General features: G+C 52.6%; 2 protein-coding genes across 4 annotated transcripts in view; both read right to left on the bottom strand.

Moving 5' to 3' along the window:
- CSPG5 (chondroitin sulfate proteoglycan 5) overlaps positions 1-8432 on the bottom strand; it is a 29072-nt gene extending 20640 nt beyond the window's left edge. For both annotated transcript variants that reach the window (XM_079946750.1, XM_079946751.1), the window contains exons 1-2: positions 8295-8432; positions 4249-5782 (exon numbers count right to left, since the gene is read on the bottom strand). In XM_079946750.1, the coding sequence (XP_079802876.1) occupies positions 4249-5782; positions 8295-8358 (1598 nt within the window). In that variant the 5' untranslated portion in view covers positions 8359-8432. The remainder of the gene's footprint in view (positions 1-4248; positions 5783-8294) is intronic.
- Positions 8433-15690: 7258 nt separating this feature from the next.
- Positions 15691-26062, bottom strand: part of SMARCC1 (SWI/SNF related BAF chromatin remodeling complex subunit C1) — a 111235-nt gene continuing 100863 nt past the window's right edge. Inside the window, exons 27-28 of one of the 2 annotated variants that reach the window (XM_079996411.1) lie at positions 19163-19362; positions 15691-17953 (exon numbers count right to left, since the gene is read on the bottom strand). In XM_079996411.1, coding sequence (XP_079852537.1) covers positions 19175-19362 — 188 coding nt within the window. In that variant the 3' untranslated portion in view covers positions 15691-17953; positions 19163-19174. Of the gene's footprint in view, positions 17977-19162; positions 19363-26062 lie in introns of both variants that reach the window. The other variant, XM_079996410.1, reaches the window with a different exon arrangement.

The raw sequence follows: 26062 nt of genomic DNA, 5'->3' as shown, positions 1-26062 counted from the left end.
CGTTTTCTATTTAAGTTACATCGTAGTCCAAAGGCTATTCATCAGGAAATGAGGATTTGTTTAAAGTTTTTCACGTGTGCTAAAACTCAGTCTGAGTTAAAAAAAAAAATCGTTTAACCACATCAGTTAGCAAACATGGATACATATGCTATAATCTTATTGTTTTAGTTAAATAAATGGTTTAAATTGTTATCAAGGAAATGATTATTTTTCTTCCAGTAAAGTACAGCAGAAAAATTGTCCAAATATAAACAGCTATTAAACCTCACATTAATTTCATAATTATCTGTGCATTTCTAATAGTATAACCAAATCAGTAATTTTTGATATAAACTATTCTGAAAAATTATTATTCCAGAAATGAAACCTTAACCTGGCTATAAATATTAAAATTATACCAGCAAGAATGAGTCTTTCTGTAAAAAATATATGATTAAAATGAAGTCTTACTGACCAGTGATTTAAATCGTGATTTGATTTAAATCATATCCACCCTGCTACCATGTGTGTGTCCAGGGCTCTTAACGGAAGAGGAATGAGGGCAGGGAGAGAACGTTGGCCCCCCAGATATTGCCAAACTACAACTCCCATCAGCCCCCATGGCCAATGGATGATGGGATTTGTAGTTCTGCAACACCCAGAGGACCGAAACCTGCCCACGACCGACTTCTTTATTTCTCATGCTTCACACTCCCAGTATGGCTAATAATAATTTTACAAAATGCAATGCATTTAAAAAACCCCACACAATGCAGAATAAAACACTATCATGCAATATGGCCAGTCAGCAGCAGATTTTGCAACGACATGCAAGGTTTGCTGGGGAAAAGGATTAAACTGGAAATGCTCATTCCATCAGGACCAAGAAACAGACAGGGAACCCGCAGGTGTGTGTTTCAGCCTTAGCAACCTGTGACTCCGGTATTGCTGGGGTTGGACTAGATGACCCCCTTGGTCCCTCCAAAACCAGACAATTGTACGGCTTTATGAATGCACAGCACACGCCACACTCGCTGAACCGAAAACCCTTCCCCTGCGGCACCCCAATGAGGAGTGAGGCAGGATCTGAACTCGCCTCCCATTTGCACTTCAGGATTTTTGCCAGATCGCAAAAGGGGTGCATCTCCCGCAGAGGACCCCTACCCAAGCTCTGCTCTCGGGGAGCCTCGCGACTCGCACCCAGAACGCCACCGCTGGATATAGCGCGCCTTCTTCCCGCCACCGCTGTCTGTCAGAGCTGATTAGTGACTCAGGGAGAGCATTCCATCAGCATGGCTCTGACCTAATTCCGGCTCGGCTGAGCAGGCAGGGTGCTGTGGGGGCAGGGAGCACCCGGGAAATCCCTCCCCCTTCTCCGCTCAGCAGGCAGCCGCCGAGACACCTTCAGGCTGCCTCTCGTAATCTTGGGTTGGGCAGAGGGCACGGGGCTGAGACAGCATCGGACCTACCTCCCAGGGTCGTCGTAAACCAAGGACTCGGGGCACACCTTTTGGAGACCAAGAGCATCGCCCTGCGCGCCCAGGGTTCGAATCCTGACTCGGTGTGTGACCTTGGGGGCCAGTCCCTGCCTCGCAGGGTTATTGTTGGGGGGCACTGAACGAGGAGGGAGGGGGGAAACCACAGATGCCACCGTGAGCTACTCAGAAAAAAAGGTGGAATGCAATAAATGTATAGGAAATGCGGGGGGGGGGGTGTGTGTGTGTGGCCGAAATGGAAAAACAGGGGGCAGTTCGGGGGCAGGAAAGAGAATGGCATGGGATATTTTTCAATAGCCCGTGGTTGATGGGAGAAATCCGCGCTGCAACACTTCGTTGCAGTTCTTGAAAATACAGTGGTACCTCGGGTTAAGTACTTAATTTGTTCTGGAGGTCTGTTCTTAACCTGAAGCACCACTTTAGCTAATGGGGCCTCCTGCTGCTGCCGCGCCACCGGAGCACGATTTCTGTTCTCATCCTGAAGCAAAGTTCTTAACCTGAGGTACTATTTCTGGGTTAGCGGAGTCTGTAACCTGAAGCGTATGTAACCCGAGGTACCACTGTACAGTAGAACCTTGGCTTACGTTACTAAACTTCGGGTAGCAAAAGCAGCAAACCCGGAAGTATTTTTCTGGGTTTCGCCGCTCGTGTATGCGCAAAAGCGCTCTGCGCGCATATGCGAAGAACAGGCACCTCTTGTTGTGGAAACCTCGGGATCAGACCAGAGTTCCGGATTGGATCCCGTCTGCAACTGGAGTACCACTGTACTGTCTGTATCTGTCGCTGATGGGCAAACTGCAGTCAGGATGATGGGCGGTGTAGTCCAATAACGTCTGGAGGGCCACAGGTGCCCCATTCCTTCAGGTCGATGAGGCAGTTCCCTAAAGCTCCATCACAGCCCAGTATGACCCCAAATCCCACATTACTGCATTGCGAGGGGTTGGACCAGATGACCTTTGGAGCTCCCTTCCCACCCTATAATTCTCTGGTAACTCTGGATATGAGAGTCAGCAAAAACAGGAATGGATTCCCACTTGGGGGTGCCGGATGAGATCTCCCAGATTTAGCCCGCATGCCAAGAGGGATGCGCCCCTTTTCTTCCACATTAAGTGGCTAACTGGCTCCCGGTGGAGTACAGGGTCAGATTTAAGGTGCTGCTTTTGACCTTTAAAGCCCTTCACGGCCTAGGACCCTCGTACCTACGGGACCACCTCTCCCGGTACGCCCCACGGAGGACCTTAAGGTCCATAAATAGCAACACCCTATAGGGCCCGGGTCCTAAGGAAGTCAGATTAGCCTCAATCAGAGCCAGGGCCTTTTCAACACTGGCCCCAGCCTGGCGGAACGCTCTGTCTCCTGAGACCAGGGCCCTGCGGGATCTGATTTCTTGCCACAGGGCCTGTAAGACAGAGTTGTTCCGCCTGGCCTTTGGCTTGGAGCCAATTTGATTCCCCCCCCCCCTCTTTCTTTTCTCCTTTCTCCTCCTGTGAAGAGGCTGCATTTACTGTTTTAATGTTTCAATATTTTAATGTTGTATTTTAATGTTGTTTTTAAGTTGTATTCATTCAACTTGACTTTATTATTGCTTGTTATCCGACCTGAGCCCGGCCTTGGCTGGGGAGGGCGGGGTATAAATAATAATAATAATAATAATAATAATAATAATAATAATAATTATTATTATTACCTCCCATTCAGTCCTATGGAGAAAAAGTGCAAGGCGTGTGACGTCTGCTGCAATGAAGGCTGAGCCAATCCTTCTCCTCGGCTCCCCAACCTGCTTGCTCTAAGACATCCCCGATGCTCTCCTAGTTGGGAACCTTGCAACGCAGCACATGACTTGCGCATCAATCTCGCCACGTTGGGTATTTGGTTCATGAGGCCATAAAGCAGGCCACTTGCCCCTCTGGCACAGGTGCCATCCAAAATGCGGAGCCTCGAGGTTCCTGGCACAACCAGAGAGGTTGCTAGAGCCATAAAAAAAGAACGGGAGCATTCTAAATAAAGATTAAACTTTGGAACTCCTTGCCGATTGACATCTATCAGGAACCTGCGCTGGACTCTTTTCCGCACATGTTAGAAGCATTCTAGTTTAGACAGGTCCACCCAGATGTTTAGAAAGGTGGCGCGAGTTTTAATCTGTTTTTGGTCCATTGCTACTTTCAATTATTGCGGCCGTTTTTCCTTATGGATAATTTTATCCCTTCATCTTTCTTGAGGGTTTTGCTTTCTTACAATCAGGCAGCATAACAAATCTGATGAAATAAATAAATAAAGCCCAAACTCCCTGCAGTTAGAAAGCTAGCTCACCAGGGAGCGGTCTAGGGTTAAAATGTCGCGCCTGATGCACTGGTCTTCTTACTTGAAGGGGAGCTTTGTGTGTTTTCACACAGGGGGGGCGTTCAGTTAACAGCACTCACCCATTTGAACTATTAACTGGTACCATCCACTCTGACCAGCTGGGAATTCGAACCCCTCACCCTGTCACATGTGGAGACCAAGCTGAAGCCAGAGCAGTTTTGGGTGGAGGAGGAATCTATGCTCCAAAACCAGGCTGAGCATGGCCCATCCCAGACCTTTGAAGGCTACTACTCCCAGTGGAAGAAGACTCAAATTTCAGCAGCACCCAGGGTGTCGCTAAAATCCCCCCTTGCCTTTCATGCTCCCTTCCACGTCCCAGTTGTGGCGCCCCCTGCAGTGCAGCCACAGCTGCCTCTGCTACTCCCACCTCACCTGCCAGGGAAGCCCCGCCCACTTCCAGGTAGCGCCTCACCTGCAGAAGGCCCCCAGGTTCTCCACCAGGTAGCACTGGCCCCCGTTGTGGCAGTAACTGGGGAATGTGTCACACATGGATTTGCAGGAGTTGTTGTGGCGGACAAAACCACTACGGCATTCGGTGCTGTTCTCCACGACGCCCAACAGGCTGAGGTCCCGGCCAACTTCCGCCGGACGGGGTCTGGGGGTGGCCCTGCCGCTGCCCCCCGTGATGACAAAAGTCTGCAGAGGTGGGACGACGTAGCGGCGGCTGGTGGGCTCCGCTTCCTGGACGGCAGTGTGGATCTTGGGCGTAGCCTGAGTGGGGATCCGAAAGCCGTTCTCGTCCTCCAGATCCCTGGCCAGCCCTCCTCCACCATCTTCCTCCTCCTCCTCTTCCTCCGGCTCGTCCAGGTCCTCCTCATCCCCGTCGGTGTAGAAGGAAGTCGTGGGGTAGAAATCGGACTCGTCAAAGGGCGTGAAGTCATCGTAGAGGTCGTGCAGGGACCACGACATCCCTTTGTCGTCCACTGGTTTCCGCTTGGTGGAGTCCAGGCCGACCCCGCCAAGCCTTCCCCCATCAAACAGGTCATAGTAATCAATGTCGATGATCTCAGAGGCCAAAGGGTCCTGCGACGGCTTCGGGGAGGCCTTGACCGGAGGCGTGACGGCCGTCCGCGGGGTCTCGGCGCCCGGCCAGCTCAGGTCGGTGCGGCTTTGCGCGCCCTCGGCCGGCGAGCTGCTGGAAGACTCCACCCACAGCTCCAGAGGCTCCTCCTTCTGGGCGGAGTCTTGCTCTGGGACCGCCTCGCCCTCCTCGGGGGCCGGGACATTTGCCCTCGTGGGAGACGCCAGCACTGCCACCCCAAACGTGTCGAGGAGGAGGTCCGTCTCGGCCGAACTGTGGCCCAGGCCTGCAGGAGAGCTGGCCTCTGGTGCAAACTTGGGGGTCGTGGTCCGTTCTGCCAACTCCCCTTGATCCGGGGAGGCCTTGGCGGGCTGGCCCCCGCTACCGGCTTCCTCTTGGCTTTCTGGGGTAGCACGGGGGCTCCCCACTGCCCCGTCCTTCCCGTCAAGTAACTTCCAGGCCCCCTCCTGCCCCTGCGCCGGCTGGGCAAATCCGGTTCCGCCCGACAATGCTTCGAGGGGGCCCTTGCCGTCGTGTCCCCCCAAAAAAGGCTGGCTGAGAGTCCCTCCGGGGCAGCCCAGACAGAGGCCCGACATATTTTTCTCCTCCTCCATCTCTCCAGAAAAGTACCTCACCGTGACGCTTGCCCCTGGGGGGCTTCCAGCAGCTGGGATGTCAGAAGCGACGGCATCTCCTCCATCGCCGCCTGGGAGAACGGCAGGTGGCTTGAGCTGAGATTCCTTCGCTCCCGCTGCTTGCGAGGCTTTGGGGGTAGAGGTGTTCCCTCCTCGCCAGGCGCTGGGTCTCGGTGGCAAGGGATTCTCCTTCCTCGGAGGCGGCGCTCTGCTCACAGCGGCCGGCCTGCTTTGCCAGGGGGCTCCTCGGATGTCAGTGGTGTTGGGGGATCTTGCAGGTTGCTCAGAGGCTGCAGGCAAGAAAGGCAGAAGCGCTTGTGAGTGGGGAAGAATGCAAGCAGGGAGAGGCGCTCCTTTCCGTGCCCACAGAGGTGTTGCTAAGCTCCCTCCCCAAAATAAGAACCCATAAAGAGCCCTGCAGGATCAGGCCCAGCCAGCATCCTGGCCTCATGACCTGATACACAGAATCATAGAAAAGTCAGAAGGGATCTTGTGTGTCATCTAGTCCAATGCAGTAATATTTTGCCCCACGTAAGGCTCGAACCCATGGCCCTGAGGTTAAGAGCCTCACACTTTGACAACTGAGCTATAAACTGCATCAGGGCAGAACAGGGCAGTTGTCTCAATGCAAAACCCGCAAGCACGACCCGGGCGCAAGAGCATAGCCATTGTGGGCTGTTAGCCCTTGATGGCTCTCTCCTCCATGAATCTGCCCGGTCCTATCTCAAAGTCACCTAGATTGGCCACCATTGCCTCTTGTGGAAGGGAGTTCCACAGATCAACTCAGCGCTGCGGGAAGAAATGCTTTATTTTATCCACCCTGAATCTTCCAACATTCAGCTTCTCTGCTTTTCCAAACCCCAGAACCTCCTACGGACAATTCCAGCGCACCAAACGGTACTTTCCCTATTATATATATATATGTACGTATTCTTCCTTGCCGCGGTGTCAAAAATAGCAGCGGTCTCGGCTCGCGGCTCATTCCCACACATTCTGGCTGCCTGATTCAGCTTTTCTCCTTCCCCCTCTTTCCCAGTGTAGTAGAGCAGAATTAATCACTTGGAAGGGGGGGGGTGAGAGAGAAGAAGCTGGCTGGTTGTAGCGAGGAGAGGGGTGTAAATATGGGAAATGTCTTTGGCGCTAACAGTCGCTTTGGGGTTTATTTACCAAATCGGTGGACCTTTCCCTGCAAGGAAGGGAGAAAGGCAGCCGGATCAACCTTCGGGAGAAATCAATCCATCCATCCATCCATGGGCAAAGGGGTGGGCTCCCTCGGACAAGACCCCCACCCACCCAGTGTTCTAATTTTGGCTTCCCTGAGAAAGATCTTGGGTTTTTTTTCCGAGGCTTAAGACAAAAGCGAAGAGAAAAAGGAGGGCGGAATGCAAGAGAAGCCAATGCAAAACAGAAAGAAATTGTTCTAGAGGTAGGAAACACCCCTCCTCAAACCAGGAAAAAAATAAATACAAGGAGGAGGGTGTCTGTTTGGCTTTTGAGCATTCAGGACTGGGGGTGTGACTGAAGAAGAGGACTGCAGGCAAAACCACCTGGAGAAGAGGGATATGGAGAGATCCCAAAAGGGTGGACAGCACCTCCACGCCTACACACAGACGCACACACCTCAAGTCTGCACCTGTCTGACTGGTCATCACCAGATCCTAGAACAGGTGGACCTCCTGGTCTGATCCTGCCAGGCAGCTGAGGGGTCTTGCAGGGGAAACAATTCATTTTGCATCCCCCCCCCCCCCGAAGGAAGGTCTGACTGAGTCCCTGCTTTTGGTGGCCTTCTGACCTGAAAATCCATAGATTTACACATCTGAACCTGGCAGCAGCAGCAGCAGGCAGGATAATTCTCACTCCCTTCCAAGCGTCTGGGGTTTATTTACGACAGGACACGGTCACCGGGGGACTATACAGATAGATCTTTTCCACCATCAAGCAAGACCCGCATTTTTTAAGAAATAAAGGGACTTTCTTTTTGCATTCATTCGATCTTCGACAGATTTTTTTTTTTTGAGAAGGGGGGTGCAGCCAAGAAATGCACAGGGGGTATTCGATGCTGCACCACCACCCCTGACTCGTCTGCAACGGAATCACCAGGACGTGATCCGGTGCGATTCCGCATTTCGCTGCGATCTCCCGCCGCTGCCGCCGCCCTCCCCCCCCCCTCCTGCCCTCCAGCTCTCCATTCGCCACAGCCTCCTTTTTGGGGGGAGGGGGGCACACACACACACACACACACCAAAATACATTTGCAGGGAAGGGGAAGCAGGGCGAGGAGAGTGTGTGGATTTTGTAACACGTGTCTTGCATGACAACTAACGCCGCCACCAAATCACTCAACAGACATCCCCGAAAGCATCCTACAAAATGAGGAGGGGGAGGGGGAGAGGAGAAAAAGGATGGGTGGGAATCTTTTTTTGGGGGGGGGGGAAGGGTCTTCTCTTCCCACCCCAATGTGGCCATTTTACACCCTCCCAGCCCTATGCGTCCCCCACCCCACTTCTTGAAAAGGCTCCCCCAGTTTCCTTAACCATTGCCAAATAATAATAATAATGCGCCCTCCTCATTTTTTGCGCGAGGGGAGTGGTCGGGGGGGGGGTGGGGGAGAGACGAGACTGTCTGGGTTGGTGGGGGGCGGTTCCCCCGTTGCAAATTCCACTCCCCACCCAAAAATATACCCCCTAATATTTGCAATCCAGAAAATACCCAGGCAGAGAAAAAGGGTGGAATCTGGAGATGGGTGTGTGTGTGTGTTGGCGTCTCCATCCCACCCCCCCGATTCACCTGGCCCCCACCTACCCGCGAGGAGGCCCGCCAGCGCCATCAGGCCGGCGGCGGCGAAGGCGAGCCAGGCGCGCCCCATGCTCCGTGCACTCTCGGCCGCCTCCGAGGCTCCGCGCGCTGCTCCGGATGCCGCTCAGCGCCGGCGGACGCCCCGCCGCATGGCGCGCCCAGCCGCGCCCCCCGAAATCAGCACCCAGACGCCGCCGCCGCCGCCCAGCCGGCCCGAAGAGGAGGAGGAGGAGGAGGAGGATGCCGCCAACGCCGCCGCTGCCCCATCGTCCCCCGGCCGCCGCCGCCTCCAGCCCCAGCTCCAGCGGCAGGAGCAGCAGCAGAAGCGCCGGCCCCGCCTCGCCGCGCGCAGCGCCAGGAGCCGCGGAGGAGCAGGAGGAGGAGAGAGGAGGGAGGAGGAGGCGCTTCTGCAAGGAGGATTACGGTGCCCGCGGGGGGGGGGGAGACAGACACACACAGACTCACACACACACACACACACGCATGCATGCACGCGGACGCGGAGGCGCGGGCGCGCGCAGCACCCCCCTGCCCAGTTGCAGCAGCTGCTGCGCTCTTGCAGTTGCAGGACGCGCCGGGCGCTGCTGCAATGCATGCGCGACCCTGGGCACAGTTTAGAGCTGGGGGGGGGGAAGTAGGGAAGGCAGTTGGGGGACACGGAGACTGGAAGCGTTGGAGGGGGGGGGTGGATGCGAAAGGGGGCGCAAACCGGAGAGGGAGGACCATAGAATCGGAGAGGCGGAAAGGGACCCTGAGTCATCTAGTTGCCAAACCCCGTGCAACGCAGGAATCCCAGCTAAAGCTGGGAATTGGGAAGAACTGGAATGAGAACGGGAGAGGAGCCCATGGCGGATCAGGCCCCTGGCCTATCTCGCCCCTGGCGCCGTCCTGCGGGAAGCCGAGCAGCAGGATTCGAGGACAAGAGCAGCTCCCCTACTGAGGTTTCCAGCAATTTGGAAGCACGGGACCTTAGAATTGCAAAATACCCCCAGGGGTCATCTAGTCCAACCCCCTGCAGTGCAGGAATCTCAGCTCAAGCATCCGTGACAGGTGGCCACCCAACCTCTGCTTAAAAACCTCCAAGGAAGTTAAGAGTCTACAAGGAGTGCGTTCCACTGTCAAACCGCTCCTACCATGACAAAGTTCTTCCTGAGGTTTAGTCAGCGGAATCTCCTTTCTTGTAACTTGAAGCCTTGGGTTCGGGTCCTGCCCTCCGGAGCAGGAAGAGAGGACGGAGTCTTGCTTTGCTGCAAGGCGTGGAGGGATGCATGGAGGAAGGCCAGTGGAGTATGCATATAAGAAGAAACTTGCAGGGTCAGGCCTACGGCCCCTCTAGTTCAGTGGGCAGCCAGAGGCTTGTTGAAAACCCTCAAGCAGCCCTCTCCTCTCCGCTCCTGTGGTTGCCAGCAAGTAGTATTCATTAGTGTTGCTGCCTCCGACTGTGGAAACTAGTTGTAAAAGGTAAAGGTAAAGGGACCCCTGACCATTAGCTCCAGTCGTGGCCGACTCTGGGGTTGTGGCGCTCATCTCGCTTTACTGGCCGAGGGAGCTTCCGGGTCATGTGGCCTTCTGGCGAACCAGAGCAGCGCACGGAAACGCCGTTTGTCCTAGGCTCTGTGGTTTAACCCACAGCACCACCCGCATCCTGGAAACTAGTTGTATATGTGTGCAAATACCATGGGTCCCTGGGTGTGCACCACGGCTCACACACGTACACACACCTCTCCAGATCAAGCGCAAGAAAGAAGCCCGTCTCTGTGAAGGACTTCCTTGTATCCGCCTTTTCATTTTTGGAGACGCATTATCGCCCAGAGCATTTCCTAGGTGCATCTGCTTCTGACAAGTCACACACGAGCATCAAATACCATGCTATGTGCAGGATGCATTGCAACGTCTTCCCTTCCAAATCTCCTTTCCATTCGCGTCTAGACAAGGGGTCAGCAAGCTTTTTCAGCAGGGGGCCAGTCCACTGTCCCTCAGACCTTGTGAATGAATGAATTCCTATGCCCCACAAATAACCCAGAGATGCAGTTTAAATAAAAGCACGCATTCTACTCATGTAAAAACACCAGGCAGGCCCCACAAATAACCCAGATATGCATTTTAAATAAAAGGACACATTCTACTCATGTAAAAACATGCCGATTCCTGGACCATCCGCGGGCCGGATTTAGAAGGCGATTGGGCCGGATCCGGTCCCTGGGCCTTAGTTTGCCTAACCATGGTCTAGACGCTGCACAGCGGACCAGCCTTTGCTCTGGGGGCATATGGGGCACAGGCAAGTGCCCACGACACGTGTGCCAGCTTCAAGAAACCTCTCCTGCTAAGCTTCTGCTAGCTACATGAGCAACTCTTCGCTGTGTTTTCTGCCCAATACGGAAAACAGGGTCAGAATTATTATTTCCCATGAATCTGGGGCAGCTGCTTCCCTCCCGTCCTCCCCTTGCCAGTGCCTGCTGCTCAGCCAGCAACATCCATGTGGACTTTTGCTGCTTTCCCCCACACCCTCCAGCCAGGGTGAACATTGATCTGAAATTGATTGTCTGGGAGTTGAGCCAAGGAGAAGGGTTAATATACAGTGGTACCTTGCTTCTCGATTTGCTTGGCTCCTGAACAAATCGTCTCAAACCCAGAAGTGAGTGTTCCGGTTTGCGAACGTTTTTCGGAAGCCAAACGTCCGACGCGTGCAGGAAGCTCCCGCAGCCAATCGGAAGCCGCGCCTCGGTTTTCGAACGGTTCCGGGCGTCGAATGGACGCCCGGAACGGATTAAGTTCGACAACCAAGATACCACTTTATAGGGAGGAGAGACTGCTGGTATTGAGGGACCAGGAGGACAAACAGACCGCAAGCCTTAAGCTAAAACACAGTTTCCCATGATGGGAATCTGGTTGGCCACTTTGGGATCAGGATGCTGTACCAGATAGGCCACGGGCCTGGATCCAGCAGGGTCTTCACATGTTCTACTCGGAGGAGTAGTGAGCTGCGCAAGGCAAGGGTGCCCTGAGATAGAAGAGTTTCCGTTCCCAGCTGGTCTAAGATCCAGCAGGGTCTGAGGTGGTGTTGTAAATAAAAATATGCCCTTTTCCCTTATGGGGTATCCAAGAGCCCATATAGAGTCCTTACATAGGTTCCCTATTGGTAGGAGAAAATTTAACAGAGGCCAACCAGAGAATATTGAGAAGCAAAGCAGCTAGTAAGCTTGATCTTTATTGATCTGTTGCAACAGGGGGCTCCCCTCACCCGCAGGAGAGGAAGAGGACCCCCAAAATTGCTGTGCAAGGCCTTATAAAGACTTTTGAAATTCCCATCCTGTAGATCAAGACCACCCCCAGAAACATTATGCATTCATCACAGAAGGGGTGTAACCTAAGACCACCCCTCAGATAAAAGGTAAAGGTAAAGGTACCCCTGCCCGTACAGGCCAGTCTTGACAGACTCTGGGGTTGTGCGCCCATCTCACTTAAGAGGCCAGGGGCCAGCGCTGTCCGGAGACACTTCCGGGTCACGTGGCCAGCGTGACATCGCTGCTCTGGCCAGAGCCAGAGCCAGAGCCAGAGCCGCACATGGAAATGCCGTTTACCTTCCCGCTGGTAAGCGGTCCCTATTTATCTACTTGCACCCGGAGGTGCTTTCGAACTGCTAGGTTGGCAGGCGCTGGGACCGAGCAGCGGGAGCGCACCCCGCCGCAGGGATTCGAACCACCGACCTTTCGATCGCAAGTCCTAGGCGCTGAGGCTTTAACCCACAGCGCCACCTGCGTCCCTACCCCTCAGATAAGGCGGATCTAAAACAGAACATTTGCATGTTTTCTCCTGTCGCTTTGTTTATTTCCTGTCTGGCAGGTTACTTGATTGGATTTCTTGGGGAGCCTGGGCAGTCTTTTGTAATGATAAGGCTCACACCCTTATTCAAACACAGATTAAGACAGGATTTGTGAAGGAAGAGACAATGGGGAGGCTTTTCCATTTTGACCATGCAGAGAAACATTTGCTTAGTTTAGGAATCAAAATGGTTCCAGGTTGGCTTTCCTGTGCTGATCTATGTACGTGTGGTTGTGAAAGTTGCCATATATCTAAGACCATAAAATTCCTATCACAGTGGGCAGGAGGCATTTTTACCATGCTGCATCTGGCTCCCAAGTGCTTCAGGCCAGCTGATCCAGGGGTCAGCAAACCTTTTTAGCAGGGGGCCGGTCCACTGTCCCTCAGACCTTGAGGGGGATGGACTATACAGTCATACTTCGTGTTACAGATGCTTCAGGTTGTGTGTTTTTGGGTTACGGACGCACCGGAAGTACTGGAACGCGTTACTTCTGGGTTTCGGTGCTTGCGCATGCGCAGAAGCACTAAATCGTGCTTTGCGCAGAAGCACCAAATCACGATCTGCGCATGTGCAGACATGGTGGGTTGCGAACGTGCCTCCCGCGTCTAGACCAGGGGTCAGCAAACTTTTTCAGCAGGGGGCCAGTCCACTGTCCCTCCAACCTTGTGGGGGGCCAGACTATATTTTGAAGGGGGGGGGGAATGAACAAATTCCTATGCCCCACAAATAACCCAGAGATGCATTTTTTAAAAAGGACACATTCTATTCATGTAAAAACACGCTGATTCCCAGACCGTCCACGGGCCGGATTTAGAAGGCGATTGGGCCATATCCATGCTCTTACCTGTGTGCTAAAGCCTCATTTCTGGCTCAGCTGCACTCTCTCTTCCTCGCTTGCAAGGCATGGCCTCGGGAAGCCCTCTAGAGACCCACCAGAACGGATCCTCCTCGATAATTAACGAGCTCATTGAAACACTAGCCCTGCGGCGGAGGCAGCACTCTGATTTCCGGCTGCTGCTTCCAGCTGTGAACTCTCTCCACAAGGTGCCAACCACCTTGGCTGCTGCACTCAAGAACCAGGCTCTCCTCTAGAACATGCGCAGAGGGCAACCAAAGATGGATCTTTCTGACGGTGAGAACTGTTCAACAGCAGGACAGACTTCCTTGGGAGGTGATGGACTCTCCATCATTTGATTGGGGGTGGTGGCTGTCTGCCAGAGATTCTTTAGCTGTGATTCCTGCATTGTATTGGGTTAGACTTCATGACCTTTGGGGGTCCTTGACAATTCTACGAACCAAGCAGGTGTGGAAGCTATTCCAGGCTAAGGAAAGAAAGCAGAGCAATCCTGGAAACATTTACGGAAACATCCCAATTTCTTCCGAACACCAGAATTGCAGCGTAACACTATTTTCCAGCATTTACTCAGGTGGCAACGGGAGCAAATCTTCCTTTGCCGCTCTCTTCCTTTAAATTGCTCCTGGTGTTTGCAGAGAGGACCCACAGCTCAGGGACACCTGCCGGGCATGCAGAAGGTCCCAGGCTCAGTCCCGAACAGAATCTCCAGCTAAAAGGGTCAGGTAAACAGCAGGGTTGAGGAAGGCCCTCTCCTGTACCAGGAGAGCCACTGATGGTCAGAAGGGTTGATATTGGGCAAGATGGACGAGTAGCCAGGGGGCAGCAAACTATGCTCCTAGGGCACCTAACCGCCCAGGGAATCAACAGATCCCAGATGTCTTAATAGCTCAGGAATTGCTTTGCTGAAGTGGATCAAAGCAACATCCAGGCCAGCGCTCTCATTTCTCAGCTGTCTCCCAGAAGTCCACAAGCTGGTTATGGTTTTGATGGGTGTCAAAGAGTGAGCCAGCACACCATTCAAAGTTGGAGTCAACTCTTTATTAGTAAAATCACAATCTTCACAGACTTGGCTGAGTGTCAGGCCTAATGAGTGCGGCAGCTCATCCCCGTTAGGGTCTTGTCCCATGAATCAGTTGTGAGACTGAAAGCCCCTGCCTCCCGACAACCATCTTAAGTCCCATCTGCTTCAGGGATTTTTCCAAGCAATCTGAGACTGCACCTGTGTGCAGCCTGTCACTAGTCCGCCCATTTCAGCCCTCTCCTGGTCCTGGGAGATGTCACAGCAGGAGGGGAAGACACCCCATGCCTCTTAACCAATCTGACTCATCTCTGCCTCTTGGTGTCCCGTCTCAGAATCTGCATCACGTTCTGGACTCCTCTCTGCCACACTCTTCCTAATCATTAAGCAGTTACCTCTTCAGCTTCTGATACCACCTCTTCCCAGTCTTCTCCCTTTGACCACTCATCCTCCTCCTCCCACAAATCCCTTAGCTCTGTGCCTTCTTCCCTTGGGGATTCCCCAGCTGGTTCCTTCCACTGTTTCTCTGCCAGTCCACGACATCGGATCTTTGGTTTGGTTTGCCCCAACTCTGGTAAAGGTGTAACGTAGGGATGGGTACCCTGTGGCCAAACTCATGAAGCCTTCGGCGAAGGCGCTGTGCTGAGCCCTTGAAAAGCGGAGGAAGAAGATGGCAGAGGCACAATGGGCAGCGCTGTTCCTAGAGAGCTGGGCAAGGGCTGATCTGGAAGGGGAGAGCCAAGAGGCTGCCTCGCTCCCGTGAATACCAGATCAGATGGCCCCCACTTGCTGCTTCCCCTCCCTCCCTCCCTCCCTCTGGCTCAACAGTGCATTGTCCCGGCCACCGGGACTCAACTCTTTCAAGGCAAAGGATTAGTTCCGTCCGAGAGCTGAGGTGCTCAGCATCTTAATGAACGAGGCCAAACGGAGTTCCAAGTGGAGGAAGAGACTGGGCCCTTTTAAGCGTGATGCTACTTCCCTTTCTCTCTCTGCACATCCTTCTGAACAGCTGCCCTATTTATAGCAACAATTTGTAGAAGCGAGTTGGAGGCTCTCGTTTGCCCCGGGCCCTTGTATTACCCAACCACTTCCTCTCCAAACATCACCCCTCCTCACCCAACGCTCCGTCTCAAGTCACATCATGGTCTGCAGCAAAAAGAGCTGGACACCAAAGAGCCTTCTTGCTCGCTTCCATCCTCATCAGCCCCTGGCCAAGAGACTATCAACTAGCACTTACATCACATGAAAATGCTTTTTCCACCATCTTCCCCCTGCAACTTTTTATCTATTAAAATGCACTGTGCATGTCGTTAACGACGCCTGATGGGAAGGGCAGATGGGTAAAGGGGTGCAACTCCCCAGTTCAATGTTCTCCTGGATGATTCTATTTATTTTTATATTTATTAAATTTCTAAAGCGCCTTTCATCTGAGGATCATGGGGCGGTCTGCAATAAACAAACAAACACAAAGACATAGTAACAAACCAAAGCTATACCCCCTCTAGTTTAAAAGGCCCATCGATTGTTTAATTAGCAGAAGGTGGAAGAGGAATGTTTTTGCCTGTGTAACCAATGAGCCAGGTCAAGGAGCGAGGTGGACAGCTCCTTCTGTCCATTCATCCCAGAGAAAATTTGAATGGAGGGCAGTCATTCATTCAAACCCTGAGCTTGGTTCTGGCTAATGAACACACGGAGCACAGATGTGTTTTGTTTTTTAAAAAACCTGCATTTTTATTTCACAAAATTTAAGTGGCTGAGTTGCAAGGAACGAAGGTCTCCCCCCTCCCCCTCCCCCTCCCCACATACAGGACCAGACTAGAAGGGGGGAGGGAACAAACCAACAAATGAAAGGTCATCACTCCCACCCACAACCCACCCACTTGTGTACAGAAACACCGTCGTGTTAACAATTCATATTATGCTGCAGGACACAAGTCAACAGTAGAGTAGAAAAAGAAGAAGACAAGTTTCTCCATCTAGAACCTTGACATTTGAAGTGGATCTCGCTAAAAACAACCTGAGGTTATTAGTCTAAAGAGGACCATGTTTGGAATCTCGATTCCAAGCTGCTCCGAAGACAATGGGGTCCAAAGGGGGAGGGAAACACGGCAGCGGGGGAGACGTGGGAAGCACTTTCCTTTCTGAGGGGTGTGTTTTGGGGAGGACGCAGAGGAAGAGCTTCGGCCAGAAGGCAAGGGCTTTTCTTTTCCTGAGAAGGGGATGGCGTTGTCCCCTAGGTGTCCTAAATGAGAGGGTTGAGAGCAGGAGTCTGGATGGACAAAACAAAGTTGTTCTTCTCCTCATCCCAAAGACTCCATATGCCCAGAGCTTCCAGGCGGCAGGGTGAGGAAGGAAGGGGCAAGCGTTGCTTCTGTGGCCAAAGAGCTGGAATCAAACCAACCTCTATTGGCAACCATTATTTGTGTCTGGTGGTGTTAGGAGGGGCACTAACCATACAGGAGCAGTGAGGCCTAACTTGGAAAACTGGTACACTGCCCCCCCTAGAATGGCCCCTCCCCAGCTCAGTGGGCTGCAAGACCACCCACTTCCCTGGCATTGTTCTCAATCAAAGCCAAAGTTGCTCATTTACACAAGAACTCCTTTGCAAGTTGCAGGAACAAGAGGAAGAAAGACTGGCAACGGGATAGGGACAAAACGCCCACAATCTGGGCAAGGACGACAGGGAGCAGCCCCCTATATGATGCTGGGACTACAACTCCCATCAGCTGTCGCCACCACAGGCAACTGTCAAGGGTGATGGAGTTTCCATTCCAGCAACATCCAGAGAGCACGGGGGCTGCCCCCAATTGTGGTTGTAGGTGGACAGGTTCCCTTGCTCCTTGCGCAGCCCCTGGGGTTCAAGTGTTCCCAGCAAAGAGCTGGAAGATAAGCAAGCAGGGAGTGTGAACTGTACCTACGTGTGCTTGCAAACAAGGAAGATGTCAGTGATGTTTCTAAGCTCCTATTCAGACCATTCCAGAAAGGAAACGTGTTCCCTTAATCTGCTCCCCTCAGCCCACCCCACGGCTGCCTGCAAGAGGTAGTTGGGGTAAGCACACACCCACACCCCGGCTGCTCCAGCACAATCCTGTAAGCTTGCGCTTTGCTATCTACGGGGGTTTGATTGCTTGCTCGTTTTGAAAGAGGAACACCTCGATATATGCTCCAAGGATACAGGGGAGGGAAAGGAAGCAGGCTTTATTTATCCCTCCCTCCGCTACTGTAGTGACCTGTTTGATATGAAAACGAGAGGGGAGGGGGGGAGAATGGGATGCATCGACCCCACTCCCCTTGCGCTGAAAGGCTGGAGTGGGAAACGTGAACATCGCTGCAGAGAGCACCCCGCCAATTGATCTGGCTCCCGGCTCTTCTCGGGCGAGATCGATATTTCCTTTTAATAATATCGCCAGGCAATCCCCAGGGCTCGACAAGCTTCCTGAATAATTGCCCACCTGCAGCGCCTATGGTCAGTATGAACCAAGAAGCCGAGGCCAAGGGGAGAGGCAGGCTGCTTTCCCCACCGCCCTGGCCGCAAAACGCTTCTACTCTTGTGACCGAGGAGCGGCGGCAACGCGACGCTTCGCCTCCCACAACGAAGGGACCCAACGGGCTTCTGGTTACGCTGCATCTCCTACCTGGGAAGATAAAGAGGACCCAGAGGCTCAACATGCGAAGTAACAAGTTGGCTTGTCGGCTCTGGCTGTGTTCCTGGCAGAAAAGGAAGGCACAAACCGTCACCAAAACTGCGTGGGGGAACAGGTCTGGGTGTGGGCACATGGGGGGGGGGGGCGAGGGCAGAGGCCAGGGAAGGAAGGAGCAGGAAACTGAGGAATGGTGTTTTTGGTTGCTACTGTCACAGCTTGAGAGACGCCCTGTTGCCGGACCGATCAGGGAGCTGCGGAGGCTGTTGCTGCTCCCGCAGGAGGTGGGGTCGCCCCGTCAACTGGAGGCTGCGGCTGTGGCTGTGGCTGCGGCTGTTGCTGCTGCGGATCTGCAGAGGAATGGGTGTGAAACTGAGAATTAAAGGCAGGAAGCTTGGCAGGGACATTCGTCGCTCCCTAAAACTGCCTGCCCTTCCAGGAGTCCAAATGGCAGTGCTTTCAGCTTCAGGATAGCACCACCCTCATTGTCTTATAGAGACCAGAATTGGGAGATCACTTGCTGGGTTTTTCTCAAGGTGAACATCTGACCTGTCTATCTATCAAATTAAGAACTGGGGGAATTCCCACGCCACACTCCTGGTGTCCAGAGGAGAGTCTTTATAGCTGGGATGTCATCTCAGGAACAGATCCCTTTGGCTTGCAGCCTTCCACTTTAGGAAATCTGAAAGACCCCTCTTGTCCAACGGCTGCATCGGCCAGTCTCTAGAGGAGACTGCCCCTCCAAGGCTGACCCACTGACCCTCTCACCAAGTGAACCCATGACCCACGTTCCTGCATTGCAGGGAGTTGGAATACACTGCAATTCTATGAACTTCCTCTCTGGTCCTGTGGAGCACCAGATCAGGCATAATAATAATAATAATAATAATAATAATAATAATAATAATAATAATAATAATTTATTATTTATACCCTACCCTTAAGGCTGGGCTTCCCCAGCCACTCTGGGCGGCTTCCAACAAAATATTAAAATACTGTAATGCATCAAACATTAAAAGCTTCCCTAAACAGGGCTGCCTTCAGATGTCTTTTAAAAGTCTGGTAGTTGTTCTTCTCTTTGACATCTGGTGGGAGGGCGTTCCACAGGGCGGGCACCACCACCGAGAAGGCCCTCTGCCTGGTTCCCTGTAACCTCACTTCTCGCAATGAGGGAACCACCAGAAGGCCCTCGGCGCTGGACCTCAGTGTCCGGGTAGAATGATGGATTGGCCTGACCCAGCGAAAGCAGGAGGAGTTCTGAGGATGGTGAGCTGGGCGGTGTTGGGGGAAGAGCCCCTTGGTGTCATAGGACTAGAGTGAGGTGAAAGAGGGCTGCCTCTGTCTGCAAAGATCATTCAACCACAATGAGTAAGTAGACAGAAGATGGACTGCTCTTGCTCTTTGTAAGGGCAGACCAGTGGTGGCGCAGAGGAGCCCCAAATGGGGCAGGAAAATCCCAGCAATGCACTCTGTGATTCTGTGGCAGTCTGGGAGCTGGGGTTGGGGAATGGGAAGGGGCATGCAGTGGGGAAACACAGGTGACCTGTTCTACTTACACAAGCCGTTCGGAGAAGCCAGGGCCCCCCGGGCTCCCACGATATTTCCTGCCGCACCAGATGGGGGAGCGCTGCTGCTGCTGCTGCTGCTGGCTTGGTGAGCGCTGGCCGATCCGCTTGGCATTGCCCGGCCTGGCAAAGGCTGCCCGGGGATCATGGAGCCTTGCCCTAGGATCTGAGCTGTGGGAAGGAAGGATGGTGCTTAATGGGGGTGGGCATTCAGCGGGGGTGAAGAAAAGCAGCCACAACACAGCTCTGGACACCTATGCATGTCACAAGCACCTCATGGGGATCTTTGAAGCAGCTTGGCAAACACAAACAGAAAGGTGGGAAGAAAACGCACACAAGCTGTAAAATCACTGACCCCACCTTGAGCTTTGGGGAGCCCAGATGATGCTGGTTGCAGCATGATCCAGGAGGTGAAATCCCAGCACCCCACGGCTCCAAAAGTAACTTTCTCTTCCAAAAAGGATACGGCCCACCCACAGGCACTGACGGTCAACAATCACTCTTGCGGACAGACGGGCTGGGCTTGCTCAGTAATTTCCCCCCAGTCCCACCCACAGGCCTCTCGACAGCCACTCCCTTCTGCTCCTGGTGCTGAAGATGGCAGAGGTAATGGAAGCTGGTTCTTATTGTGAACTTCTCGTTCCTTGGAGGTTTTTAACAACAATAATAATAATCATATTAATAATTTATTGTTTACACCCCGCACATCCAGCTGGGTTTCCCCAGCCACTCTGGGCTGCTTCCAACAGATTAAAAACAGAATAAAACATCAAACTTCCCTAAACAGGGCTGCCTTCAGATGTCTTCTAAAAGTCAGATAGTTGTAGTTTCCAGGTCACCTTCAAAGGTAGCCCCACGTAGAGCGGATTGCAGTAGTCCAAGCAGGAGATAAGCAGAGCATGCACCATTCTGGCGAGACAAGTCTGCGGGTAGGTAGGGCAGATAAACAGCTGCCCTGGACACAGACTTGACCTGCGCCTTCATGGACAGCTGTGAGTCCAGAATGACTCCCAGGCTGCGCACCTGGTCCTTCATGGGCACAGTGGCCCCAATCAGGACCAGGGAGTCCTCCACACCCGGCCGCCCCCTGCTCCCCCCAACGGTACTTCTGTCTTGTCAGGATTCAACCTTGATCTGTTAGCCGCCATCCATCCAAGCAGAGGCTGGGTGGCCGCCTGTCATGGGTGCTTCAGCCGAGATTCCCGCCTTGCAAGGGGTTGGACTGGATGACCCTCGGGGTTCCTTCCAATCTGCAATTCTATGATTCTGTTTGAAGGGTGGACCAGAGGACAGTTAGTTGACGGGATGGTTCCTCCCTCTGGACTGAGGAGGCAGAGTCTTCCCACGTCTTTCACCGCCAATTAAACAATTATTACAGAGGAAGAAGGCCACCATGCTATCCTGACCAGAAGCAGGGAGGATCTGGAGGGTGGGTGGCTCCTTAAAGGCTTGGGAAGAGCCTTGGCTTTTCCAGCCCATGGGAGGCATCGCCCTGTGACCCGAATGCCCTCCAGCCCACTCTGGCAAACCTCATCCCTGAAGGCAGATACATCAGCTGCCCAAGGTGCCAACAAACGCCTGCAGTTCAGTCGAGAGAGTGGCCCTGAGACAGCAAACAAGTCAGGTACAACAACAACAACAACAACAACAATTTATTTATACCCCGCCCATCTGGCTGAGTTTCCCCATCTGGTGGCTCCCAATCGAGTGTTAAAAACAATACAGCATTAAATATTAAAAACTTCCCTAAACTGGGCTGCCTTCAGATGTCTTTTAAAGATAAGATAGCTGCTTATTTCCTTCACATCTGAAGGGAGGGCGTTCCACAGGGCAGGTGCCACCACCGAGAAGGCCCTCTGTCTGGTTCCCTGTAACCTCACTTCTCGCAGTGAGGGAACTGCCATAAGGCCCTCGGTGCTGGACCTCAGTGTCTGGGCTGAACGGTGGGGGTAGAGACACTCCTTCAGGTATACAGGAATGTTTAGTGGCTCCAGCCCTGGCAGTTCCATTTAGGGCAGCGGGGAAGGCTTCTGGGCAAAAAGCCGAAAAGAGGAGTGCAAAAAAAGAAAAAGAAAAAGTCCCTCGCCTCAAGACAGCTTGAAGTTGAATCACCAGATGGAGGCAAGACAAGGGGGTGTGCGGAGAGATGGAGGAGCTCAATTGGGCCAATTCCCAGTTTACTGGTATGGAGACTTTGCCCCTCTTAGGAACGACACTTCACAGAAGCAGCAGGACTCAAGGAGCGTTTTGAAGAAAGAGTGTGGCAATCCTAGAGTGGAGAATGGGTGGGTTCTTTTTGGGGAACAGTATTACCAGCCCCAAACCGTGGCTGCGGGGGACCGTTCCGCATTATCTCTCACAAACAATGAATTTACTTTTCAGAGACAGCAAGAAGTGAAGCGGCCTTTTCCTTGCGGCAGCTGCTGCTCAGTGAGGGGACTCACGGATGAAGCCGTCTTGTGAGAGAGCAAGGGCCACACAGCCAAATTATTTCTCATTTTGTGTGTGGGGTGGAAGTTGGTGAGCAATGATGGGCTGCAGCTGTTCATAAATTTAAACTTGGATTAAGGAGGGTCCTTATCCTGGCCGTCTCCAGGAAACTGAGGGAGGAGAGGGGAGTGCACACACACACACACACCAGCACTTTGGCCTCTCCAGCCAAGAAAGCCCATTAAAAATGTGTTACACAGCAGTGGTGGGAACTGAGGCCAAGGAAATTCCTAGCTCAGCAGATAAGGGGAAGGCTGCTGTGTGCCAAGTTATTGACTGCCACTCTTAACACCCACTTACTGCCTGTTACTGCGACAGATTTATTAGCATCTTGTTAGCATCAAGAACTACTTTTTTTTCTTCATTAAAAAACTCCAGCCCTTTCTAGACACACAAACGCTAGCGGCTTCTTTTTACAGGAAGAAACTCTCATGTCTGGTACCTTGATTGCAAGTTAGGCAGAGATCACATGCAACTCCCCGGGATCCAGAAAACTCAACACCTCCTGCAAGTGAGAGGGCCCGAAATAGAGGACCCATAGGCCAGTTCAGGACCAGATGAGTTCCAGCCGAGCTCTCGATCTTCCTTAGATCTTAAGATCCTTGTGCTGTGCCAGCCTGGCACACTTCCAAAGTACCAGCCTATCCTATCAACTTTCGGTCTCAAGTCCACCTTTCTGTCCAGCACCCAAGACCAGCTCTCCATAAACTCCACACCAATGGAACCCAAATCCTTCCTGAGGGACATAAATTGCTCTGTAGGCACGGTTCCAGTTTTAGGACGATTTTGTTTCATGCAAAAGACTGGAGTAATGATACTGGATGGGAGGAATGAGAGCACAAACATCGTGAGAATGGGCCCGGTGTGTGTGTGTGTGTGTGTGTGTGTGTGTGTGTGTGTGTGTAGCAAGCAGAGAGAGCAGCAGCAGAAAGGAGAGAGAATTGGCTGCCCCTTGCCTGGTGACCTACTGGGAGTTTCTACTGAAGGCGTTTGCAGCGCAATGCTACTAAGAAACCTCACTGGCTGCACCTTTTGATATTTAGCAAAGATGAGCTGAAACTTATGGCAGCTTCTCCATTTGGGAGTTATCTCCCCAATCATTAGCAAAAGAAGCACTTTCTCTTTTTTTAAAAGCTGCCTTTCTTCTGCCTGTACCCCTGAAACCAATTTCCCCACCGCCAAAGCCCTTCAAATCCTAGCAGGCCTCTTGGTTCAAGAGAGTAAAGTGAATTCAGTCCTCTGCAATTCCTTGTGCAGTGGTACCTCGGGTTACAGACACTTTAGGTTACAGACGCTTCAGGTTACAGACTCTGCTAACCCAGAAATATTACCTCGGGTTAAGAACTTTGCTTCAGGATGAGAACAGAAATTGTGCTCCGGCGGCGCGGAGGCAGCGGGAGGCCCCATTAGCTAAAGTGGTGCTTCAGGTTAAGAACAGTTTCAGGTTAAGAATGGACCTCCGGGATGAATTAAGTACTTAACCCAAGGTACAACTGTAAAAGGAAACTGGGATTCTGCTAACACCTTCAGGCTGGCAACCATGACATGCCATGTTTATGCTGAAGTCTCCTATTTGCATGATTTATTCAAAGACACCACACAGGTTCCTGGGTGGTAGGATATATCTATAATCTTTATTGAATCCCCTTCCTCTCTCTCCCCTCCAGTACCAGGGTTCAGAAACCGGAACTGTTTGGGCTCTTCAGTCTTGAGACAGCCAAACATATGAGCAAAAAACTCTGGCATGACTGCAGCACAACAGATGGGAAAAAAATCTCCAAACCCTGCCTGGGCAAAGGGTTCTCAGAAGAATCTTCCAACCAGAGAGGAGAGACTGCAAAACCCATCCATGCACACATGGATGTGCACACAGACTCCGGTGAGCACTCTATCCACACGCAGCTATGGCATTTCTGCCATTCCCTTATAGAGCAGCAGCAGCAGCAGCAACCCACCAGAAGCTCTCCCTGTGCAAAAGCTCCTCTACTCATCGGCCTGAGTAGACTTGCTCCCCCTTCCAAAGGAGAAACAGGGACTGCCCACAAGGCTTTTGCTGCTGGGGTCTCCCTTCGATGCTCCAGAGCAGTGTTTCCCAAACTTGGGCCTCTAGCTGTTTTTGGACTACAACTCCCATCATCCCTAGCTAGCAAGACCAGTGGTCAGGGATGATGGGAATTGTAGTTCAAAAACAGCTGGCGGCCCAAGGTTGGGAAACACTGCTCCAGAGCACCTGACCAGGTGAAAGCAGAGCAGACCATGTGACAACACCACAGAAGATTTGCAGGGAACCCCCTCTCCCTGCCATGTTCAGCTGGAAGTTACCCAGCTTGGCTCACTCCCCCCCTCACAATGGGAGAGCCGATGGGAGCAAGGAGTGCAGTTTTACTGCTGCTGATTCTGGCTTCTGGCTGCCTCTAGTTCCCTGTCTCATGAGATCTGAGGAACAGAGACCAATAAGAACAATAACGATTTATTATTTATACCCCGCCCATCTGACTGGGTTGTCCCAGTCACTCTGGGAGGCTTCCAACATAATATAAAAACACAGCGAAACAACAAGCATTAAAAACAGGACTGCCTTTAGAGGTCTTTGGGAAGTCACATACAGTGGTAAAGGTAAAGGTAAAGGTACCCCTGCCCGTACGGGCCAGTCTTGACAGACTCTGGGGTTGTGCGCCCATCTCACTCAAGAGGCCAGGGGCCAGCACTGTCCGGAGACACTTCCGGGTCACGTGGCCAGTGTGACATCGCTGCTCTGGCAAGCCAGAGCCGCACACGGAAACGCCGTTTACCTTCCCGCTGGTAAGCGGTCCCTATTTATCTATTTGCACCCGGAGGTGCTTTCGAACTGCTAGGTTGGCAGGCGCTGGGACCGAGCAGCGGGAGCGCACCCCGCCGCAGGGATTCGAACCGCCGACCTTTCGATCGGCAAGCCCTAGGCGCTGAGGCTTTAACCCACAGCGCCACCTGCGTCCCCACATACAGTGGTACCTCGGGTTAAGTACTTAATTCGTTCCGGAGGTCCATTCTTAACCTGAAATTGTTCTTAACCTGAAGCACCACTTTAGCTAGTGGGACCTCCTGCTGCTGCCACCGGAGCACGATTTCTGTTCTCATCCTGAAGCAAAGTTCTTAACCCGAGGTAATATTTCTGGGTTACCGGAGTCTGTAACCTGAAGCGTCTGTAACCTGAAGCATATGTAACCCAAGGTACCATTGTAATTGATTCTCTCTCTGACATATGATGGGAAGGCAAACCATGGGGAGGGCGCCAATACGGAAAAAGCCCTCTACCTGGTTCCCTGTAGCTTCACTTCTCGCAGAGAGGGTGCTGCCAAGTTTGCAGCCTGCCACCGGCGGATAGCAACCTCCCCCAATCAAAACTCAGACCAACTGGGGCAAAACAAGCAGACATTAAGATCAGGGGTGAGCAGGGGACATTTGCCCCTATCATTTGCTCCTTCATTGGAGGTTTATAGGCAGAGGTTGGATAGCCATCGGCCGTGGATGATCTACTGAGATTCCTACATTGCAGGGGTTGGACTAGATGACCATGGGGGGGGTCCCTTCCATCTCTACGATTCTACGCGGGAGCTGTCTGATGAAGAAAATCCAGCTGGAGAGACTTGTCCCCAGGTATAGATGCTGATCATAGCCTGCCCTTAACTGGCTAAAAATGACTGCTTAGCCTCTGTGAAATTTCACCTGCCTGCTCCAGAACCGAGGCTACCACAGGCTAAGTTCTGCTGCAGGCAAATAGAAAAAGCAATGGTGGGTTCCCTCCAGCCCTCTCTTCCTCGAGTGCATGAGCAGCGTTGTGGCGGGACTACATGGCAGTTTGGCGACCACAGAATTAGACGGAAACCGACAGAGGGACTTGCTTGGGCCAGAGCTGAAGAGAGCAAGTTCGTCGCTCTGCTCATCTGGGAATTACCGTGAGGAAATAATGGAAGGAAGGTCAATAATCCTGCGCTCTTCATGGAGCCCTGCCTCTGATTGCTCAGATTCTGATCTTCAGGCTGAAAGAGGCATTGCGCTCTCGAAAGGAGGCTCACGTTTCCCTTCGCTCGCCACTTTCACCCTCCCTCTCTTTCCCTACAGTACATAAATAGCCACAGCCACCAGAATGGTCAAGTCTATTCCTTGAAACCCAACCGCATCCAATAAACAGGGAGCACTGGCAATCGAGTTTCTTCAGCCACAAAATGTTTCCCCATCTGCCCTGGTTAGATTTGCACAGGCCTGTTAAGCCTGAGATTTCTCCGACAGAATCAAGGCACTAATGTAAGTAATTAAAAAAGGGTGGGGGTGGAGGACGATGACAGGTGGAAAGAATCTACTTAATCCAGCTCACACTAAGCTGGGCTTTTGGGGAAGAGGG

This window comes from Podarcis cretensis (assembly GCF_951804945.1).
Source record: "Podarcis cretensis genome assembly, chromosome: 12".
Classification (NCBI taxonomy): domain Eukaryota; kingdom Metazoa; phylum Chordata; class Lepidosauria; order Squamata; family Lacertidae; genus Podarcis; species Podarcis cretensis.
Note: the sequence above shows the minus strand (reverse complement) of the source record. Positions and strands in the feature narration are given on the sequence as shown.